The sequence below is a fragment of the Metopolophium dirhodum genome, chromosome 2 (assembly GCF_019925205.1).
Source record: "Metopolophium dirhodum isolate CAU chromosome 2, ASM1992520v1, whole genome shotgun sequence".
Lineage (NCBI taxonomy): Eukaryota > Metazoa > Arthropoda > Insecta > Hemiptera > Aphididae > Metopolophium > Metopolophium dirhodum.
The window spans coordinates 24,359,167-24,379,956 of NC_083561.1; the positions used below are offsets into that span (position 1 = coordinate 24,359,167).

Below are 20,790 nucleotides of genomic sequence, written 5' to 3' on the forward strand. Positions count from 1 at the left end.
ATAATAATATATTATGTACCGCGTTTATTATGTTATTATAAAAGTATATGCAAGCCGCGTGACGAGTATGACATCTAAATGCGTGTCCTGCTATGTATATATTATGATATATTAATATATTTGTTTTATTCGATATTATAATAATATATGGTTTTTCAACCGACGATTATTTTGGCACTTTTTTATATCAAAACGATATTTTTTTTAACAGCTGTAGACACGCGTATTTATTATACGTTAATATTTTTATTCGCACACCATTTTGTTACAATATATTTATAATACCTATATATGTATAGACAAATTTTTCGCAACCGTTATTAATAATCGCAGTTAACTAAATATTATATTGTAGCCAATCCGTATAAATTTTTCCCCTTCGCACGTCATAATATTATTATGTTTATCGTTTCGAATGCACGCCGTTCGACTTTATAGGTCGCGATATTTAGAGCGATTCTCCTGCAGCTGCAATATATATATAAATATATATATATATATAATGACGGTTGCAGCATGATTATTATATAATACTCGCGTTTATTTTGCAGTCGCCGAAAACGTGAAATATATATTATAGAAGAAAAAAATTACACACGCCCAAATACTATATAATATACACCAACAAGGACGGTACCAAATTTGGCGTTTCTGGTTTATTTTTTATGTAAAAAAAAAAATAATAATAATAATAATAATAGTAATAATATAATAACGCGGGAGCCCCCCGGGCGCACGGGACGTCGTCTGCCGTGTATACGCAGTGACTAGTTTTTGTGGTGACCGGACAAATTGAAACGCTCGAGCCGAAGACTCCATAAGGTCGCGACGGCTGACGATTTTTTTTCCGCCGCCGCCACCGCTCTCTCGCGCACACGTGTACGGGGGCCCGGCCGTCACTGATCAATTATTCCGACAACGGTGCAGCATGTGAAGAGCGGCAGCGGCAGGAGCGTCGCCCGAAACAAAAGAACAAAATTCTCGAAATGTCATGATGCGGCCGGACGCGGGCGGCGGTGTGGGTTCGCGGGGTGGAAAAAAACTCTACATAATATTATATATAACTATACCGTCCGTGTAGTATACATACACGTATTATATACGATATACTCTTTAGGTATATATATATTATTATATACATAAAGATGTTCTATATATCGTAGTTATGCACAGATAGCTTATATACTATATATACTGTAATATATATAAATTTAAAAATGCGGTCGTCCTCTTACCTGGTGATCGTGATCCGAAGGATTCGTATGTATAGGCATATACGAGCGCGTGTGCGCACGGCATTCCGGCAATCCTTGCTGCGGCAGCAGCTATAGTGGTCTTGTCTCGGCGGCGGCAGTGGCGACGGCGACGGTGACGTCTTCTTTTCGCGATGCGCGTTCCGTGGCCGTCGTATTTGCATCACGTGACGAGCTCGGCCGCTCGGTTTCTCTTCGGGACGATTCTGCAGGGCGACGAGCGGTTGGTGGCCGCGAAGTGGGGGGTTTAGGGGGGGAATGGGGAGGGGGTCGGTGACTTAACACACTTATTACGTATATAGATTTCGTATTTACATTTACAGTATTATATTTATAAATATATTATATATAATGAAAAAAGCGACATAATCCTTATGAATACATTATTTTATATAATAATATAGGGGATAATATACAATATTATATATTGAACACAACTAGAAACAAACACGACGGTCGCGCGCGCGACAATAGTATATAATACAATAATATAAGGGCATAAAAAAAAACGAAAATTACAAATTTATGTACAAAAATAAAAACGTTAAAAAAAATATGGCGACGAAGGGGGTAAAAAATAAAAAATAATAAAACGATAAGGAAAATTAATGATAACTCGTATATAGTAGGTCGGGGGTGGTTGTTTAAAAAAAATGTTATCCGTTTTTTTTTTTTAGCGATCACCGGCGGCCTGAGCGGCTGCCAGCACGGCGGCCTTCTGCGCCTGCGCCTGTTTCTCCTGCTCGTTCAGCTCCTTGATGGCCTGTATCTCTTTTTTCAGCTTCATCCGCCTGTTTTGGAACCAAATCTTTATCTGCCTTTCGGTGAGGCACAGCGCATGCGCCATCTCTATCCGCCGCCGGCGAGTCAGGTAGTGGTTGGTGTGGAACTCTTTTTCCAGCTCGAGGGTCTGGTATCTGGTGTACGTCTGTCGGCCACGGCGTCTGAGTCCGTTTGCTCCTGGAACAGTAAAATTAACGAGATTAACCAATTGTGTTATTACATTATATACGTATAGTGTAAATACTAAATAAACACATTGTAAATGGGTGGGGCAGGTACGATCACATTGTAATATATTTATTTATATAGTCTTAAAACGATATTGCATATTTTATTATAATATATTGTTGCGACCCGCGCCATAATTGAGTTGTAACGTGTTCACCGAATTCAGTGTGGAAATGTTTTGATTTATATCATAATATATGGGTGTAAGTTTATTTATTTATATGTAGTAAACGCATTATCTGTATTCATTTTTTGTGCATAATTTATCGAGTTTGTACCTATAATAAACATCGAATGGTTTTATATATATCCACGTGCATTTGTCAATAAATATTTTAACCGTTGAAAGTCTGTAGCTATACAGCCAACTGCATTAGGTATATTCTACAGCTGATGATTTATTGGGATTATAGATTGAGTTGTAAATAATAAATATTTATAACACTTTTATATATTACACGATAAATACTTTATATATTAAGTTTATAGAATTAATCTATATAACATCAAGAGCGCTCGCCTGCTGTATGTAGGGTATATTATGATATATATATATATATAATAAAAAATTAATTATTCGTGTTCGTTCGTATATTATAATAATATTTTTATGGTAACATAATATTTTTTTTTACAATCAGTCCACGAATAAATTATTTTTTAATTTTAAAATCGCGTTAACTCAATCTCGCCGTATATATTATATATATGTATGTAGGTTCATATCGTGCGCACCCTGCGAAGCGTACAACAATTTACGTCGTAAATCTTCGTGCACAATCTTGTAAAGTATAAATGAAATTAAACGATATAATACGCGCAACCGCATTAATATAATTACAAATCAATATTAAACACTTAATAAGAAAGTCTGTATAATATAATATATTATATGACACGAGTTGTATATTGTAACGATCGCTGTAGCCTTATCGCGGTTTTCCTATGAAAAAAAAAAAAACAGGTTTATGAATAATGATTATAAACTCCGGGTTGAATAAATACGTATATACTTTTCCGACACGCGTCCCATCGTTTCAGATTCGTTACCTATATTGGCTATATTATTATAATTATTCGTTTGAAGGCGGTATACAATACAGTGGTTCAAGATATACGTATAATAAAGTATAGAGAGAGATGAAAATATATTCACGATACCTATGGAAGTTACATAGATATTTACAGGATGAGAGTTTGATGCAGACGCAACTTTTTAACTTCTCCGTAAAATAAACTATAATTTTGATGGATATTAAACGTTTTTTGGATACTATTTTATTTTCATTAGGTACTTAATAACGTATAGTTATCTCCATGCTGATCGTGATTGGCTTTTGGGATTTTTATTTTTTTGAACAACTGAATGGCCTATATTGTAACATTGCAAGTATCTATACCACGATGATATTATAATAATATTATGCGAATCGCACGGTAAAGAAACGATGTGAGCAACTTCGGAGGAAGAAAAACAAAATATCTATATATTATTCACTGACTGCACCGTCTTTGTATGCAGCGGGATGCATTATGGTGTACCACTAATGGCGATCATACAACACGTACATATATATAGGTATATATATATAATGTGTACATACATTTATATACTGTCAGTGGGGATTCTGCGCCAATTGGATATACCTATTGGACGACTCTGGCGGCGGCGTGAACGCGGGCGGGCGGCCATGCGTGCGATTGATTTACGGCGTCCGACCGGTGAGTTACGGCCATGTTGGGGACTGCTCGTGACGTCACGCGGTATCCGAAAATAAAAAACCCAGACGGTGGTGCAGGCACGTGATATCAGCTGCAGCCTCAAAGTGACGGTTAAGGCTGCATTTTTAATTCATATAACTCGTGCGCGCACATTGCCTACAGATAAATGAATATTGTACAAACAAATTTAGGTATATCAAATATCATTGTCTGTATAACATAATTTTATGCGATATTACTTATTTTACTCCCTGCAACATTAGGTATACATTTTTAACGTTGCTGCGCGGTTGATTTCTACAAATCATTGGTACCTATATTAGCTGCCCGGAGTACATGGTTCGGCAGAGCGTTATACGCCACCGCTTGGAAACGGTTCGAAAAATATCGAAACGACGAAAAATCTTGGCATTTGGACACGTTCCACGGGCCAAAGTAAATAATTGAATTTGTGGACAAACGCGCTATGGTGTCTGTAGCGTAAGTGGGATGAACCCATTTCTATACTTATATATATATATACACACCTTATAGGTATATTGGGCGGCGGTGGACACGATTAACAAAGATTATAGAAGACGGCGGCGGCGTTTGAACGGGGAGGAGCGATCTGCAGGAGTGAGTGGTCGGGGCGAGACGCCTTCCGTTTAATTCGCGCGCGCTATTAAAGTCGTATAGGTATATATAATATAATCCGATTACGAACCCTAGGTTGGTGTCCATATATACCTGTATACATGTGGGTATACGTAAACGCGTATATATATAAAGGCGTGTGCCGCCGAGAGATTTCACCTTTTCGGCCGCAACCGTCGATAAATTTCATCCGGCGGTCCCCCCTCATATATCCGCATACGACCGGATGTCGTCCGCTCGCGATCAGTCGCCGTGTTATAAGTTTTCGGTTCGCGTATGTACATATTATATAATATATATAAATACTGTACAGGTACAAAGTATATAAGTACAAAGTATATACTTATCCCACGAGTATATAGTAGAGGTATTGTGGCTTCGGGAGGCGGTACAATAATAACACTTAAGAAACTTTTACACCAACGGCCTTTTTTGTTAATTGGACGCGCGTTTTAATACATAATATATATATATATATATGAATGTAATACATATTTACGATACAAAACTGCGATCGGATCCATTTGCAGACCACCGTGCGCATTACTATACCGTCGATTTCGGATTCCGTACTTACAACACTTAAGTGTAGGGACCTATATGTGTGTACCACCGCCGCGCTGCAGATGTCTCCAACCGAATTTATTATAATTAAAAGTATAGGTAGCAATATACATGGGTATAATGGACAAGCCGCGCGAATATAATGACGGCGTCGGTAATACCGTAATATACCTACTATAATTATTTCGAGAAATTGATTTAAAGTATAAATCGCGTAAAATATATATCGTGCGAGTAGCGGAAACCCCGTTTGCTCTCGGTATACACGCGGTAGCTGTATGTAGGTATATAAAATGTTACAGTTTGATATAGGTATTATTATTACGCAGGTACCGTGGATACATTAGTATAGATTTTGCGGTACCGATCTCGTCTCGGCCACGGGGCAGTGGAGAGAAAGGGAGAAGAGACGATATTATATTTTTTTCTATTCCGCGCCGCGCTGCAGCACGTCGGTATATATATACTAGCGAGGGAAGAGCGCCTACGCGCGGTACCTATATACGACGATAATAATATATATACCTACATAATATTATAAACCACGGTCGGGCGTTTAAATCATAATAATGTATTCATTTGCGGTCGCAATAAAAAAAATAATAATATTGTTATTATAATATTATACACGCCCGTCCGCCGCCGTCTATATATTACGTGCACGTATATTGGGTGTCGAACGATTGGACGTCTTATTAAACGCGCTTAGATTATTTACAGCGAACAGGTATACGCCCGTTATACTATTATACACCTATGGTAGTACAAGTAAATTATGATAAACATTGCCAAGACCGCCGTTTGGCGATGAAAACGTTATTATAATAATATTATATTTTACGCGTTATTACTCCATTTATACATATTTATACAACGTACCCGTGTATAATATACGGCGGCGCGTGAGCAACACCTGTACATATTTTAGCGACGTTGAATTCTGAACGGAATAAAAGCGAGAAAAAGGTTACAATAATAATGATATGTCCTGAACACTATCGTCTATGTATAACGGTACATATTCGTGACGGTGGGTCCGCATTATTATTATACATTGTCCCCGAGACCGTTGCTGCAGCGGGAATCCTTCGGCCGAACAAACACGTTTGCGATATCATTATATTATTATATACAATTTTATTATACATATTATTATATATATGTACTGTACATGACATACGCAAAGAATAAGATGGAAAAAATAAACCGAACGGCGGCGTACACTCCTATACTGGGATATAATACACATATATAAATGTCTAAGTAATGTGTAAAGAATGTTATTATATGCATGACGTTTGATTTAGGGTGCGTACTGCGTATATATCTGTCTTTACCTTGTTGAAAATCGGATTTCTGATCGTAAACGGTCCCTCCGGTTCTCTCAAAACTCGGTCTCGAGTCGGGAGCGGCTAAAATAGTATATTATACAGAGATTCGGAGAAACGGCGATCTGTTGCGTACGCGACACGCGGCAAACCCTGTATACACTTAATGTTCAATAAATAGGTAATATAATAAGTATAATATGTATATATACGAATTATTATTATTATATATAATATGGAATGTAGTCTGCGACCAGGGATGCAATATCATTTGTGTATTTATATGTGTAAACGGTGTTCGTTTTTACCGTCATTTCTCGGACGTCTGTCGTACAAAACATCACGATGATATATTATCGACGGGTTATAATATTATATAATATATTAGATGGCCCTACTACAGCCATGTAGGTAAAATATAAATGCCACGCGCGCCTCAAGCGAACATATTATAGCAAACGGATAAGACGTTATGTTATTATACACATATTATGTAGCGAAGGGTAAATCGCTGGTCGCAGCGCGTACCTATATACATGTATTATGTATATGTATAATATTCGCGATATGAGCTGAGAATTTGCATAATTGAACGCGAGCAAGAAATGCAGCGCAGAAACGAGATGTGTATATATACTACTGCAGCATATAGGTGCGTGCGCACGTATATGTATGTATATAGACACGATTTAAATAAAATAACTCGTACAACTATATACGCGGGGTTGATTTACGGCCAAGAGGGGTTTAGCTCACCGGCGGCGGTGTATTATTATTCAGACTTCTGGCAGGCTACGCACACACACGCGCACACACACACACACACACACACACACACACGCACTAGTATAAATACGTTTTATACCAACAAATTGGATGCTGGAGTCGGCTGTGTGTGTGTGAGTGCGTGTATAAAGAATGAGAGTAGAGGGCCCGCGACGACGACGACGACGAAGACCGGGGAGGACGAGCTAGCTGAGTAGACCGGGGAAATCGGCCAGACATTGTGCTCCCGAACCAATTAAAGTAACGGCATAAATTTCCAGCTCTCGCGACAACCCAAGAAGTATATATACTGCACGGTGTGCGTGAGTGTATATATATATATTCGCAGCAATTCGCGTGCGATTCGGAGGAGGAATTTCGCCGAAGGGGTCCCGCACTGCTCGAGGGATGGTTTATGTACGCGTCTCCCCACGCGTCCCGCGCCCAGCATCCAGCGCGGGCGGCGGAGCGCGCGACCCCGGGGAAAAGAATTAAATTACCCCTCCGCTATCCCGTCACCCCACGGTTAAATATATATATATACGCTGTATGAGACGTGATGAACGGACGACTGCGATGGCGGTGGCGGAGGATTGTGGAATCGGAGAAACAAACCGGATATTCGAGGTGTCGTTCTACGACCGGAGAGGGTGCGGCTTTTTTTTTATATATACATTTTTTTCCTTATACTTCCAAGTTTGTCGTTCCGGAACGTAAATACGGTGGCGAATTCTCCCGCGAAAAGGTGGCGGCGGCGTGACGTGACTTATATTCATTTGTTTCGACGGGTCCGTACGTTTATATAAAATAAGATACACACCTATACATCTATTTAAGGTATTCATTTTTGTAAATGCAGGATAACTGCAGGGGGACATAAACCGCGAGACATCGTTATGTTGCGTATATATATATATACTTGGGAAGATTCGATTGTACACCTAATACCCAAATATACGTATATAATATTATTATACAGTAATATTATGACCAATATCGTTTGTGATATATATATATTATAAATTATAATACGTATCCCTCGATAGTGGGTTTACCGGGTGGCTTTGGAATAATTTTTCTGCAGTATACACTCTAAAGAGCTAAAAAAAAACCCACGTACACGAAAACCCAGAAGTGTCGCGGGAGCATAAATAACATAATATGTAAGTATGCCAGACTTACATATTGTGTAATATATTATAATAGTATACGTGTGTGTTTTTTCTTTACCGGAAAACTCAAAGGTTTATTAGGATATTTTCTCAAACTTTAAAACGTAATATTGTATATTCCTATATATAGGTAGCTATTAAGACTTTTACTCAAAAACAAGTTTATTTTATTAATATTACGCAATAACGAAGACAATTTGATTTTCGGGAAAATTAATATAATTTTAGCGAAACACGGTCCGATTAATGTTACATAAAAAACTTGTGTTGTACAACGGGAAACTTTAATTAGTTTCAAAACTTTGTGAACGCGCGCTTTTCGTCCGTATATTAAAATATAATACATACGAGACGTATCCCTGATATTATATTATTATAGTACATTGTTGAACTCAAAAAGTGAAAATCATAATTTTAACCACTCTCCTCGGCTGACTCGTTAATACATACCGCTTAATACGCAACATTTATAACGATATCGTAGGTAGTAATTTGGTTGGTACATGGTATTTTGATACCGAGGACACAGACGCATAATATACGTTATTATAGCAGTTTAATAACATTATTGTACATTTTAATTACATACACTTGGCTGCAATTAATACATATTAGTATATAATATATAATAATATTATAATTTGACGAGCGAGTTTCCGTCTCAAAATCTGGCAAATTATTTATTTATAGTTGTGTGCATATGCATATTATTATAATAAATACTTAATTCTGGTTAAAATCAAATTATTTAGCAGGTTATATTCGAGGAAACATCACACACGAACGAGTACCTATAATTATTATTATCACGCGATACTTTATTTATAGATATACAATATATTGATGTATCGAGATAATATACGCGTACGTTATTATTTAATAGGTGCATTGTTGAACAATATAATATTATAGTTTTAATTTTGAAATAATATAATTATGCAAACTCATGAGTATAGCCGGCGCGCGCTTATTATGTGAAAAATCGTAATTAATCAAAAAAACAAAAATAAAAAATACAATCTGATCGTAAACCATAACTCAAAACACTTACACAACACACTTATATTATTAAACCTATATATAATATACAACGTAGGTATATATTATTATTATTATTATTATGTACTCGGGTAAAATGTTTTGCGTACACATATATATTATTATATATTGTGATGTGTTTAGCGGGAAGAAGTCGGAGGAGAGCGGATTCGCCGTGAGCCGGAGGTCTGTGCGTGTGTGTATGCCTTTGGAAAAACTAGTTTTACGACCGTCGCCATGTTATAAAACAGTTTATCATATTATAAGCGTCGTCGTCTCGTCGATGGTGCGCGGCGACTGAAGGGAAACCGGTCCTGCCGCATAGGTACAACGACGACGACGACGACGACGACTAGACGCTGCCAGCTAACCCGTCGTCGCCAAGGCACCGTCGAGTATAATAATAATAATAATATGATAAAAAACGTATAGGTACCTATTAATGATATTATTAGATATTATATTATGCGCGTCGCCGGAAAGCTGTTCGCGAGGTGTAGGGAATGGTCTTTAAACGAGCGGTGCCGAAGGGGGAAACTGCAGTTCCGTTCGCCTTTGAACTGTCGTGTGCGCGGACGATGACCTAGTCTAAGACTCCTAGAATAATTTTTGGGGGGTGGTCCATTGTGGGCGGCCCTGCATAACGACACATTCTGTGGGTCCCGGTGAGATATACACACGGCGGGCGGTGGACTCGGGCGAGTTTGGCTGGGTGAAGACGATCTGAGAAAGCATTTTTTTGGACTTAATATTTTTCCTCTGGTAAAAACTCAAACGTTACCTTATTTTATCCCTTACCGAATTCAACGAAGTATATAAAATATATTGTCTGAGATATATTATGTATAACATTAAAAAAAAATTATCATCGTGCTGATGATATATCCTCCATATAAATTCTCTTATCGCTCTTAAAATATTATGACACTGGTGTTTAGAATTTAGGCTGATACAAACTTTAGTAGGTAGTATCTAAATATTTAAATACTTTCCCGATGAAATGCACTCACGAAGTTTGTTAAACCGGTGAGTAGCGGAAGAGATAAATTAAAGGGCCAACAACGACAAAATAATATATATAATTACAGTCTGGTGCAGTAGATTGTGTCACGTTGAAATTGAACTTTTATTTTATTACTCCCGGAGTTTGCATAATATAATAATATTCTCGTTATAATTGTATTACATTAAATATTTGTGATATATATATTATTCCTAATATAATATCTTTATCGCACACTTGTATTACCTTATTATGTATTTATATATAAAATTGGAGCAACAACACAAAGTAAAACGTAACATTATCCGTTTTCGATTAAATAAAAAAATATATAATTATAATAATGAGGCGTTCGGGTGCAGACGATTATAATATAGGGAAAGGAAAAAATGTAATTTCGTTTTTTTACCCGCCGGAATGTTTATGTGACAGAATCTGGAAGCTATATGTAATATATAATATATATATACTTTATGTCGTCCTCGCAGCGAATTCACGGCGATTCGCAATAATTAGCATATAATATGGGTAATACCGTGTAATAATATATAAACGGCCGGTTGCAGCGGCGATGGATAAAATGTATTTACCGATTGCATGGCCGCGTTCGGCGGTCTAATGAACGCCTCTAGAGATGTCTCATTTACACCGCCGCCGCCTCCACGCGTATAATATAGATATAAATAGGTATGTGGGTAGGTTATAGGTATATAGCATGTATGCGTGGTAACTCGAACCAGAGTTTTGTACTTGCAGGCCACACTGCAGTGCAGCAGACGATTTATGTGCGGCCCGCGTCAAAATCCGATAAATTATATTTGGACGGGCGCAAAGCATAATATAGGTATGCGCGTATAATGTATACGTGAAAAGAAAAATCTTCGACCATAAATAATATTATAATACATATTTGCCGATAATTTAATGCCGCGATATTATAATATATGTTTGTAAATCGTCTCATATAGATGTATATAATATATATTACATAATACTTGCTGCAGCCTCAGTGTGTGCGTTTGGATTCTCTATATATAGAGAGCGAATAATAACATTATTGTCCCCACCCTCCTAAAGTGCGCATAATGTGTTAGTTATAATTTTTTTTTCGCTTCGGATTTAAAGGTCTAGTTTAAGAACGAGCCTCGACGCCGCCGCGATTTATGCACCCAGGCGGCGAGGCGAGTCGCGGTACACAACCGCTTCGTAATTTATTTACGAAAATTATAATAAGCAAATTGGTTATATCTGATGGCAATAAACTACGAAGGACTCGCATACTAAATAGCAGGACAGGGGGATCGTCGCCGCCGCGAATTCGTGTTATTAGCGAATCGCATCTTATTTGCTTTCTATATATTAAGCCAACGAGGGGGGTTGTCCGGCAACAGTAAGACGTTATATTGTTATACACGAGGAACTTAATCTGGTGCGACATGAGTGCCGAAATAAAGGGGTTAAGACGCGTTATACTGTTGAATTCGCATGATTGCGACAATAAATATTGTACTATGTGTTATTCATAATATACGTTTAGGTACGTCACGAATTATGTGTACATTATAATATTATGTTATGCAAAAACGAAAATGATCGATTGCGCGTAATTACTGCAACAGCAGCCACCGTGTTTTGAGACCTTAGGTATTTTAATAATAATCGGTTTCGATATAATAATATTATTACTACCTAATCTATTGTGCGTGCGAAAGGCACACTAGCACTGCAGGTTATAATATGTATATTATATGCTATAATATACTTATATACCTAATAATATTTGCAAAAAGGCTACTCCATAATAATAAAACATTTTCATATACCTACGACGTCTTATCGTTTGCCATATACCTACGTGTTTTAATTTTATATACTGCACTGTATTATTATGTGTAACTACACGGTCGTTTTCATTCGAGTATTAAATATTATAATACTACAAAATATAAATTAGTAGGTTATTTTTTTTACGCGCGCCGACTTATAATAGTAGAAACACACGAGTTACGGTGCGACAAATATTACATATTCGCTGTGCTGCGGTGGATTACGGTGATGTTTATATTAATATAATATTATTATGTATCAATGTTGAATGCATGCGATGTGTATATATATAGGCTATAATATAATGTACGGGAAAACACGGAGCGTGCCACGTGAAAGATATCTTATATTGTACTCGCGGTATTATTATACAGAACAGTATATTATGGCAAGGTACATCGGTCGGAAACGAGACAATAACGTTATTGTTCCGGGACGAAAATGTCAAGTGGCGAAATCGTCGCACGACCGACGGGGGCGAAGGTTATGTCATAGGTTGTATTATAGGTACACGAGCCGAGTGTAGATGTGTGCGAGAGGGAGGGAGGGTAACCCCTTAGAACGCTCTGCCTGCAACGCTGCCGCTGTTTCGTGACACGCCGTGCCGTTTCTACCTCGAGTTTATCCCTCTCAAAAAAGCTCTCTCGCTCTACACACACACACACACACTGCAGAGACAGAGGTATGAAGCTAAAATAACGTTAGAGGCGCGATATGTCCTATTATACCTGGACGCGGAAAAACGACCGATTTTGCTGCACAAAACTTTATATATTTTGTTATATCATAATATATTGCGTATTTGTTACTAACTATATGCGTATTCTTTGAAAATATAAAACGCCGGCGGGAAAAAGTTTCACGTTTTTTTCGTTACGCACGCGCCGGTACGCGTACACTATTATATTATATACGCTTTTCTTGCTATAGGTATTATATAATAATATATAGGTATAGGCGGTATATACTTGTACACGAATAGGTTTATACCAACTACGTTAAGCTGACGTGAAGGACTAATAGCGTTATGTCACGCGGCCGAATCTTAAAATAAGTCGTTAATCGAAAACGAACAGTATATAGGTACGTGTGGTTTCATCGCATAACCGCGTTTAATACAGTATATATATAATATAGGTATATTTAGGTATACCTGGTAAAATATAATGACAATGTGTATAGACGACCGCGTTATTTCTATTCAATCGAAAACCGTTCGGATTAATACTCCCGCGGTGAACGGCGGTCACGGAATATAATATATCATATAATAATAATAGCCATATGAACGTCTTATTAACTGCCCTGCGGCCTTCTTTTCGTGGATAAATGTTTTCGTTTCAAATTTAAAACCCCCCTCATCAATTATACCACTATAATCCAATATTCTTGTGTATCAAATAAAGACCAAATTTCTGTTGTCTCATAAACACAGTACTTGGTACTTAAATTTAATATTTAATCTTACACTTACATTCGTCATTAAAAATATTGTAATTTTATTATTCCTGTCAATTATTTTTTGAACTATTAATTTATTTCATATTTTATTAATGTATTTATTTATTTATAGTTACAAGAAATTACAATACATAATATAACAATAAAGAGAATTATTAATAGACGTTACAGCACATTGAGGTAAACCTTGTGGCGTTTAAACGATGGCAGCAGAGGAGTAGTATTGTTCACACAGAACCTCCTCAACTGTCGGTTATACACGGGAAAAAAAATAATAACCTCGTGTTGTAGAGTAAGAGTACTTATTTTTATTAACAATAAAGAAGAGAAAAAAAATAATAGTTATAATAAGAAAACCAAACAGTGTTGAGCTTAAAATTGTTATAATAAGACATTTTAAAATGTATGAGTACTACTTTAGATGTTTAAAGATTATTGTAAAACCAATTTTTTAATTAGGTTAGTAGATGAGGGTGTACGGCATATTATTATAATCAAAATGTACATAGATATGCTAGATAGGTACTTTGATACAAGTAAATATACATTAATTATAGTAAGACGTTATTAAGTTGCGTTTTCCAGAAGCTGTACACGAAAATGACGGTTTGAAGTAATTTACGCGTTGTCAAAAAAACGCGCAGCACTCTAATCTCTTTTGCGGTCGTTTAGAAAGTTAATTTAATTTTTATTTAGGGGGATACACTACAATTGCACGCGTGCCGAGTATACGCTAAAGCACCGAGTGTATACACGTATATATATACGGAATCAACTGGACGGTTCGAAGGGGTTCTAAGTTTTATGAACACTGCCACAGTTTCTTGGAATTGAATTAGAGTAGGTACTTTTATCCAAAGGTCATCACTGGATTTGCGGGAGGGACAAAACTGTATATATACTTACCTACAGCGCATAGATATGTCTATACATGTACGCGCGCGCGTTCCGAAGCATTTGAACCGTGCAGCTAGGAAACTTTTAAGCAAACTTCTCAGACGCCCCGGACTTTGGGTCGAACGCCCGCGCTAATTCACTCAGACTCACACCTATGTGTGTGTAAGTAGTGTGCGAGTGTTATCAATTTCACCACGAACGGTGTGAATACAAATAAAACAAATATTCGCGGAAATTTTTTTTATTTTGCTGCAGTAAATTCCTAGCAGTGATATATAAACGAGACGCGCATAATACAATTTAATAATAAGCCTTTATACTGGGGCGGATTTATCCTAAAATGACTACTGCAAGCCTATTTTGCGATGTGATTATGTGATTGAACATATATAATATATTATTATTATACAGTCATATGGCTACCACGGGGCAAAAACACAGAATCGAGCGGGGGGAGCGAAAAAATACGAACCGGCGTAAGTACGTTTGACATATATTATATATAGGTAGGTATAATATATATATAATATAATTTATACGCGCGGTGGTGCGTTGGCAAATCTAAATATACGAATCCGGCACAATAATTCCAGTTGATTTATTCACACCTCGTAAACGAGTTTTTGGCAAAACGAATAATGCGTGCCGAGCTGAGGGCGGGCGAGGTGCGCCTTATCGGCCGGGTCCCGGTAAACCACCCACCGCCGACGCACTTGAGGGTGACTTTATGCGCAAGCGCGTGGTTGCGCTCTCTCACCCTGGCTCATGTCTCTCGTACCCGCCACCGCCATCCACTCAAAATCCAATTAAACTTGACCGATAAATCAACCGGCCGCGATAGTTAATAATGTTGTGCGACGGCGGCGGCAGAGCTAGTGCGGGAAAGGCCCACCGCCGCGGTACAAGGGACAAAGAATATATATATACTGCAGTAGCGGGTCGTGACAAAAATAAAAGCTCGGGAGGTGTGTATTGTGTATATATATATGTATTTGGTTTTGGGTGTAAATGCAGTACCTACACTTTTATATGTATATATATTCTAAAAACGTGACAAAAATTATGTGAAACACGTTTTAAATTAACGGTCGGGTGGTGGTGCGCATATATACCCATATATATATATATATACGCATGTATAGGAAACTACGGCGACGGTGGGGAGGAAAAGGCGACGCGCGAAACGAGGAGGAAAAAAATCGTGGGGACTGTACAGCTGAAAGAGAAACAGATAGCGGAGAGCGCGCGCGCGCGCTCCCGATCGAGCTCTGAAGACCGCGGGGGTGCGGGGGAGAGATAATGCGCGCAGGGCCAATAAACATAACGAGCCACCCCCGTCGCTCGTCCGCCCCTCCACTACAGCAGCGTGCCACGTCTTATTTTTAATTGGCTTTGTGTACAAACCTCAATGGAAAAATAAAGAGAACTTGCGCCGCCGGCACTGTTGCAGTATAAATTCCGTCGGAGGTTTTTTTTGCATTTCTTTTTTTTTTTTAATCTCGAAGACACTAATAATATATATAGTGATATTATAAGGATAGCGCGCGCGCGAATAATAATATCGTTACGGCGTATATAGATTAGCAGCCCTTGCCGCCGCCGCCGTCGGGGAGGGTATTATATGTAAATTCGAGTGGGATCGGTGAACTATGGCGATAAAAAAATTATGCGCTTTTAAAAAACGCACGCGCGCGCAACGTGTGCAATGTATACGGCGCGCGATATGGGTCCCCCGGGTCTGGCGACGGTCGGGTAGTCTTTTGGCGCGCCGTTTTCTTTTCCAAACGACGCGTTTACGAATGAATAAATGCGCGCGTTGAAAAAAAAGATAAACGCGACATAAAAAACGACACGCCCGGAAAATTATTATTTACATTCAAGTGCAATAATCGTGTACTATATACTGTATCTATATATACATGCGTATACTGTATATACAGTATATTATGTAATTTATTTATTTTATATATTATTATTCTCACAAGGTTTCGTCTTTAATTTGTCCCCACCGACTCCGCGACGAGTGAGTATATATATATATATATAGTTAGAATCCTATACAAAAACTTTGGCGTATAAAAAAAAAGTCGGTCTTTATGAGTTAGTCAAATAATTATTGCAAGATTCCTAAATAGCTATTTATAGCTTTAATGCTGACATTAGAGGTACTCATATAATATTATTGAATAAATAAAAAAACTAATTTTAATAAAATGAATTTTCGCTAAATGTTATAATTATTACCGAAGTACATTTTCGCTCGGGTGCCCATTACTGTTTGAAATGCACGATTGGGGAAAAGCTCACAAAGGCCGCATCGAATATAACATGTGAGGTACCTACAATGTCTTGTTATAGTACGATTTTTATAGGACGATTTCGTCGCAGATACAGCAATTTTGTTTTGTGATATTGTAATGTTTTTTTGCGACCGATGTGAATGTAATGAGCGAGATATCGTCATCAATCACGTCACCGGCGACGCCATTACGGCGGCGGCCCCCGCTGCAGTTGGTCGGACGCCCTCCACTGCCGCCGCCGCCGCAACGGATTATAACGCACAGACAGACACTCACACAAGCTTAGAGTTACATAGAGACGTGGCCGCGTAACGAGACGGCGGCGGCCGTAAACGTCGTATGAGTGTGAGTGCAAGTGTGAGTATTTATATATATGTATATTATATTATGTATAATATATATTTTTTATGACTTAATCGCCGTCACTGATACCCTATAATTTACATAGTGCACTGGTTGCCCATCTATATAATCAACGGGGTAGTCTCGGTCGGCATCGTATGTTATACATCATGTACCTTCACATATATAATATTTAATATAGGTACCTTCACGTATTGATATATTTTTATTTTTTTCGGGCTATATAGTTGCCGGGTCTCGCAAACGGGTCGCAAATACTATAATGTATATTATACGCGCGCACATACTCTTAAACGTATATAGTTATATAAATATAATATTATATTATGTACACATGACGGTATGTACATACTTGATAATTATAACTTATATAATATGTGCGTAGGTAGGTAGGTATAATAATAATATGTCCTATATATAGGTACTATAATACCGTCGCTGCTGCTGAACTCACGAACGTTGAAAATAACATAATTAAACAAAACGGTAAACATTGCGCGAGTCGTTTGTGAGAGCATGATTATTAAATTTAACGAGATGGACAAAAAATCCTATTCGTGTATATTATTATTATTATTATTATTACCTAGTATACGTTTCGAAATCAATCCACCGCGGACGAATAATGTAAGTTTATACAGCGCAGTATAAAGTTGTTATTCGACCGGAAATCTTCGGCCCGCCGACATGATATTATACGAGCGCTGCAGACTGCATATTGGTGGCTATTGGTTTATCGAGTCGAAAATTATATAGAGCCGAATATAAATAACATCACAATAGTATATATTATTATTATGATGTACTGTTATATAGATTACACGCTACATTAATATTTTAACCAATAAACTATATATTATATACCCGCACACGACGACTCAATTTGTTGCAGGACACACACGCGCACTAGGCCTACGTAGGCCTACGATCGATCAGCTACCACACGACGCCTATAATTACAGGCAAGCACATATATTTATCGGTAGGTACTATAGGTAGGTACGACCTACGTCGTGGCGTTTTCCACTTTTGTGTGCGATTCAATATAATATAATATATTACATTATACTCGGCTATAGTTCTTGTGCTATGTGCCTCGCCTAAGATATTTAAATCGCTTGTCAAAGTGTTATTGGCCAATACATAATATAATAATATTAAATGTACGCATAATATGCCTCCAGCTGTACAATGCAATGTATACGATGTGTGTTGTCAACGGTAACTCGAACGAAAATATTGTATACCAATTTGTTATTTATACTCTATTATTGTATATAATGACAGGCGCACGCGCCGCAGTAGGCACCTATTCAATATCGATTGACTAACCAAAAAAATAGGCGCTTATAAATTATATTTAAGTGCGTGACTTAAATGCACAATAATAATATTATGTAACATTGATGCGAAAACTGTAGCATATAATACCTATACGTATACACGTTACGAGTGTTCGATCTGATCAATTCAATTTTATTATTTTGACAGATTGATTTGTTCGTAAGTGTCGAAGCGAGGGATGATGGCTTGCGATCCATATTACAGTATAATAATATGTAAACGACGTGAGGTTACCTACTGTGGAACGAGAAAAAAATATGTTTTAATTACGTCAGCGGTGCACAAACTAGAAGAAAATTACGAAATCTAAAATAGTTTTTAATTCCTGTTGACGACAATACATTCTAATGATATTACCATTGTAGTTATGTGTACAATTATATACAAACTGTTTATATTCGATGCATAGAGTATATAATATAGTCCTTGAATAGACGTATTCACGGTACGACGTCATCGCCTCGCATTGCGCCATCGAGCGAGTCAATGTAGGTGGACACAACACAATAATTAAATGAAATATTAATTGAAATTTTCGGCTCGCAATTGAAGAAGATCGTGTGCGCCTATAACGAATTACAGAATCGAGAAACGATTGCGTGCGGCGTATAATATTATATACGTCATAAATCATAATAGTATGATTTATTATACATTACGAGAACGTCGTTGGTTATGCGGTTAGGTATAAATCATATTGCACAGCTCATGTACATGCAAAGGTTTGCACTTATAGATTTCGATCGATGTACGCACACGATTTATATTAAGTACGTATATACGCAACGGCGATCGATTTGTATAATCTACATTTTGCTGAGAGAATTTCAGAATTTTGTTTATGTCGTGCATCAACACTCGACCGAATAAAAATAATAATCGATCAACGCCCCATTTAATATATTATATTGTATATATAAGAACCGTGGCGCATTTACAGTCTCGGTAAACATTTGCATGTAACCCGTCGTAAACAAGAATGCGAAAATAACGTACCTATATATGTTAGGTTACCTCTTGTTCGATGTATGTGCAGTACATAATATACACGCGGCAGTGCGTACCTTTTCGGGGCAATGTGTTTACAAAATGAATCTGTTTCGTCAGTCGTTGGATGTATTATATACACGTTTTTCCGCCAGACCATTAGCTATATATATACATATATGTTTTATTTATTCGATTGGTTAAATCTCGAAAAATATTTAAAAGTGTTTTTTGTCTGAGTACCTATATTATAGTACCACTTGAATGTATACATCATTGTAAAATATTATATTTGATTAATGGACGAGGCCTCGCGCGCATTACCATATTATTATTACTAATAAAATGTTGTACAAATGCGTTTGTTGAACGTATAGTTACACGCGGCGGTTCACACATTCTAAAAAACTTTTAAAATGTCTAACTGTATACATATGATGTATAGATATGTATATACACGCGCATATGTTACTCGAAACTACGTGTTATAATATTCAGTTGGAATACTGCACAGTGGTGGCGATATTTATTGTATACGCGCGTTCTTCCGCACGAATACCTATATATATATTATTATATATACGCGGGAAAGTAATATATTGTGTGTGTGTGTGTGTGTATAGGAATAAAAATGGATCGCATCATTTATACGCACAACTCGTAAAGTAAAAAAAAGTGTTGACTAGTTTTATTCCTAAAACGATCGTAAATAATAAAAATAAAAATAATAAAACTTTGTACGAAACTAGTTGGCCTAGAAGTAAATAAATAATACAGAAAAAATAAAATACGCGTTTAAACTCGAAATACAGTTGTATGTTATGTACCTACCCGTACTGCAACAACAACAATAATCGTACACGCGCGGCAGAAAGAAAATATAATATCGACGACGCTTCAGTGCACTCGATGTATGGTTTATGGCGTTTTCATGACCGTAAAAAATAAAATATAGCTGGAGTTATCGGCAAACATACGCGTACGCATTCGAACTTCGAACGTGCCACACCGGTGGTGTTACCTGTGCCTATGTGTAGGCATAGTGTTATTGTTATTAGATTATTATGATATTCTATAATAGAGACGTTTTTGTTTCACTGGTATTATATACTGCTCTGC

At 37.2% G+C, this 20,790-nt stretch overlaps 1 protein-coding gene across 4 annotated transcripts in view; it reads right to left on the reverse strand.

The window, feature by feature from the left end:
• The window catches only part of LOC132938228 (homeotic protein ultrabithorax-like), a 269,260-nt gene that overhangs the window by 133,303 nt on the left and 115,167 nt on the right, over window positions 1-20,790 (reverse strand). For all 4 annotated transcript variants that reach the window (XM_061004949.1, XM_061004948.1, XM_061004950.1 and 1 more), the window contains exon 2: window positions 1,236-2,213. In XM_061004949.1, the coding sequence (XP_060860932.1) occupies window positions 1,927-2,213 (287 nt within the window). In that variant the 3' untranslated portion in view covers window positions 1,236-1,926. The remainder of the gene's footprint in view (window positions 1-1,235; window positions 2,214-20,790) is intronic.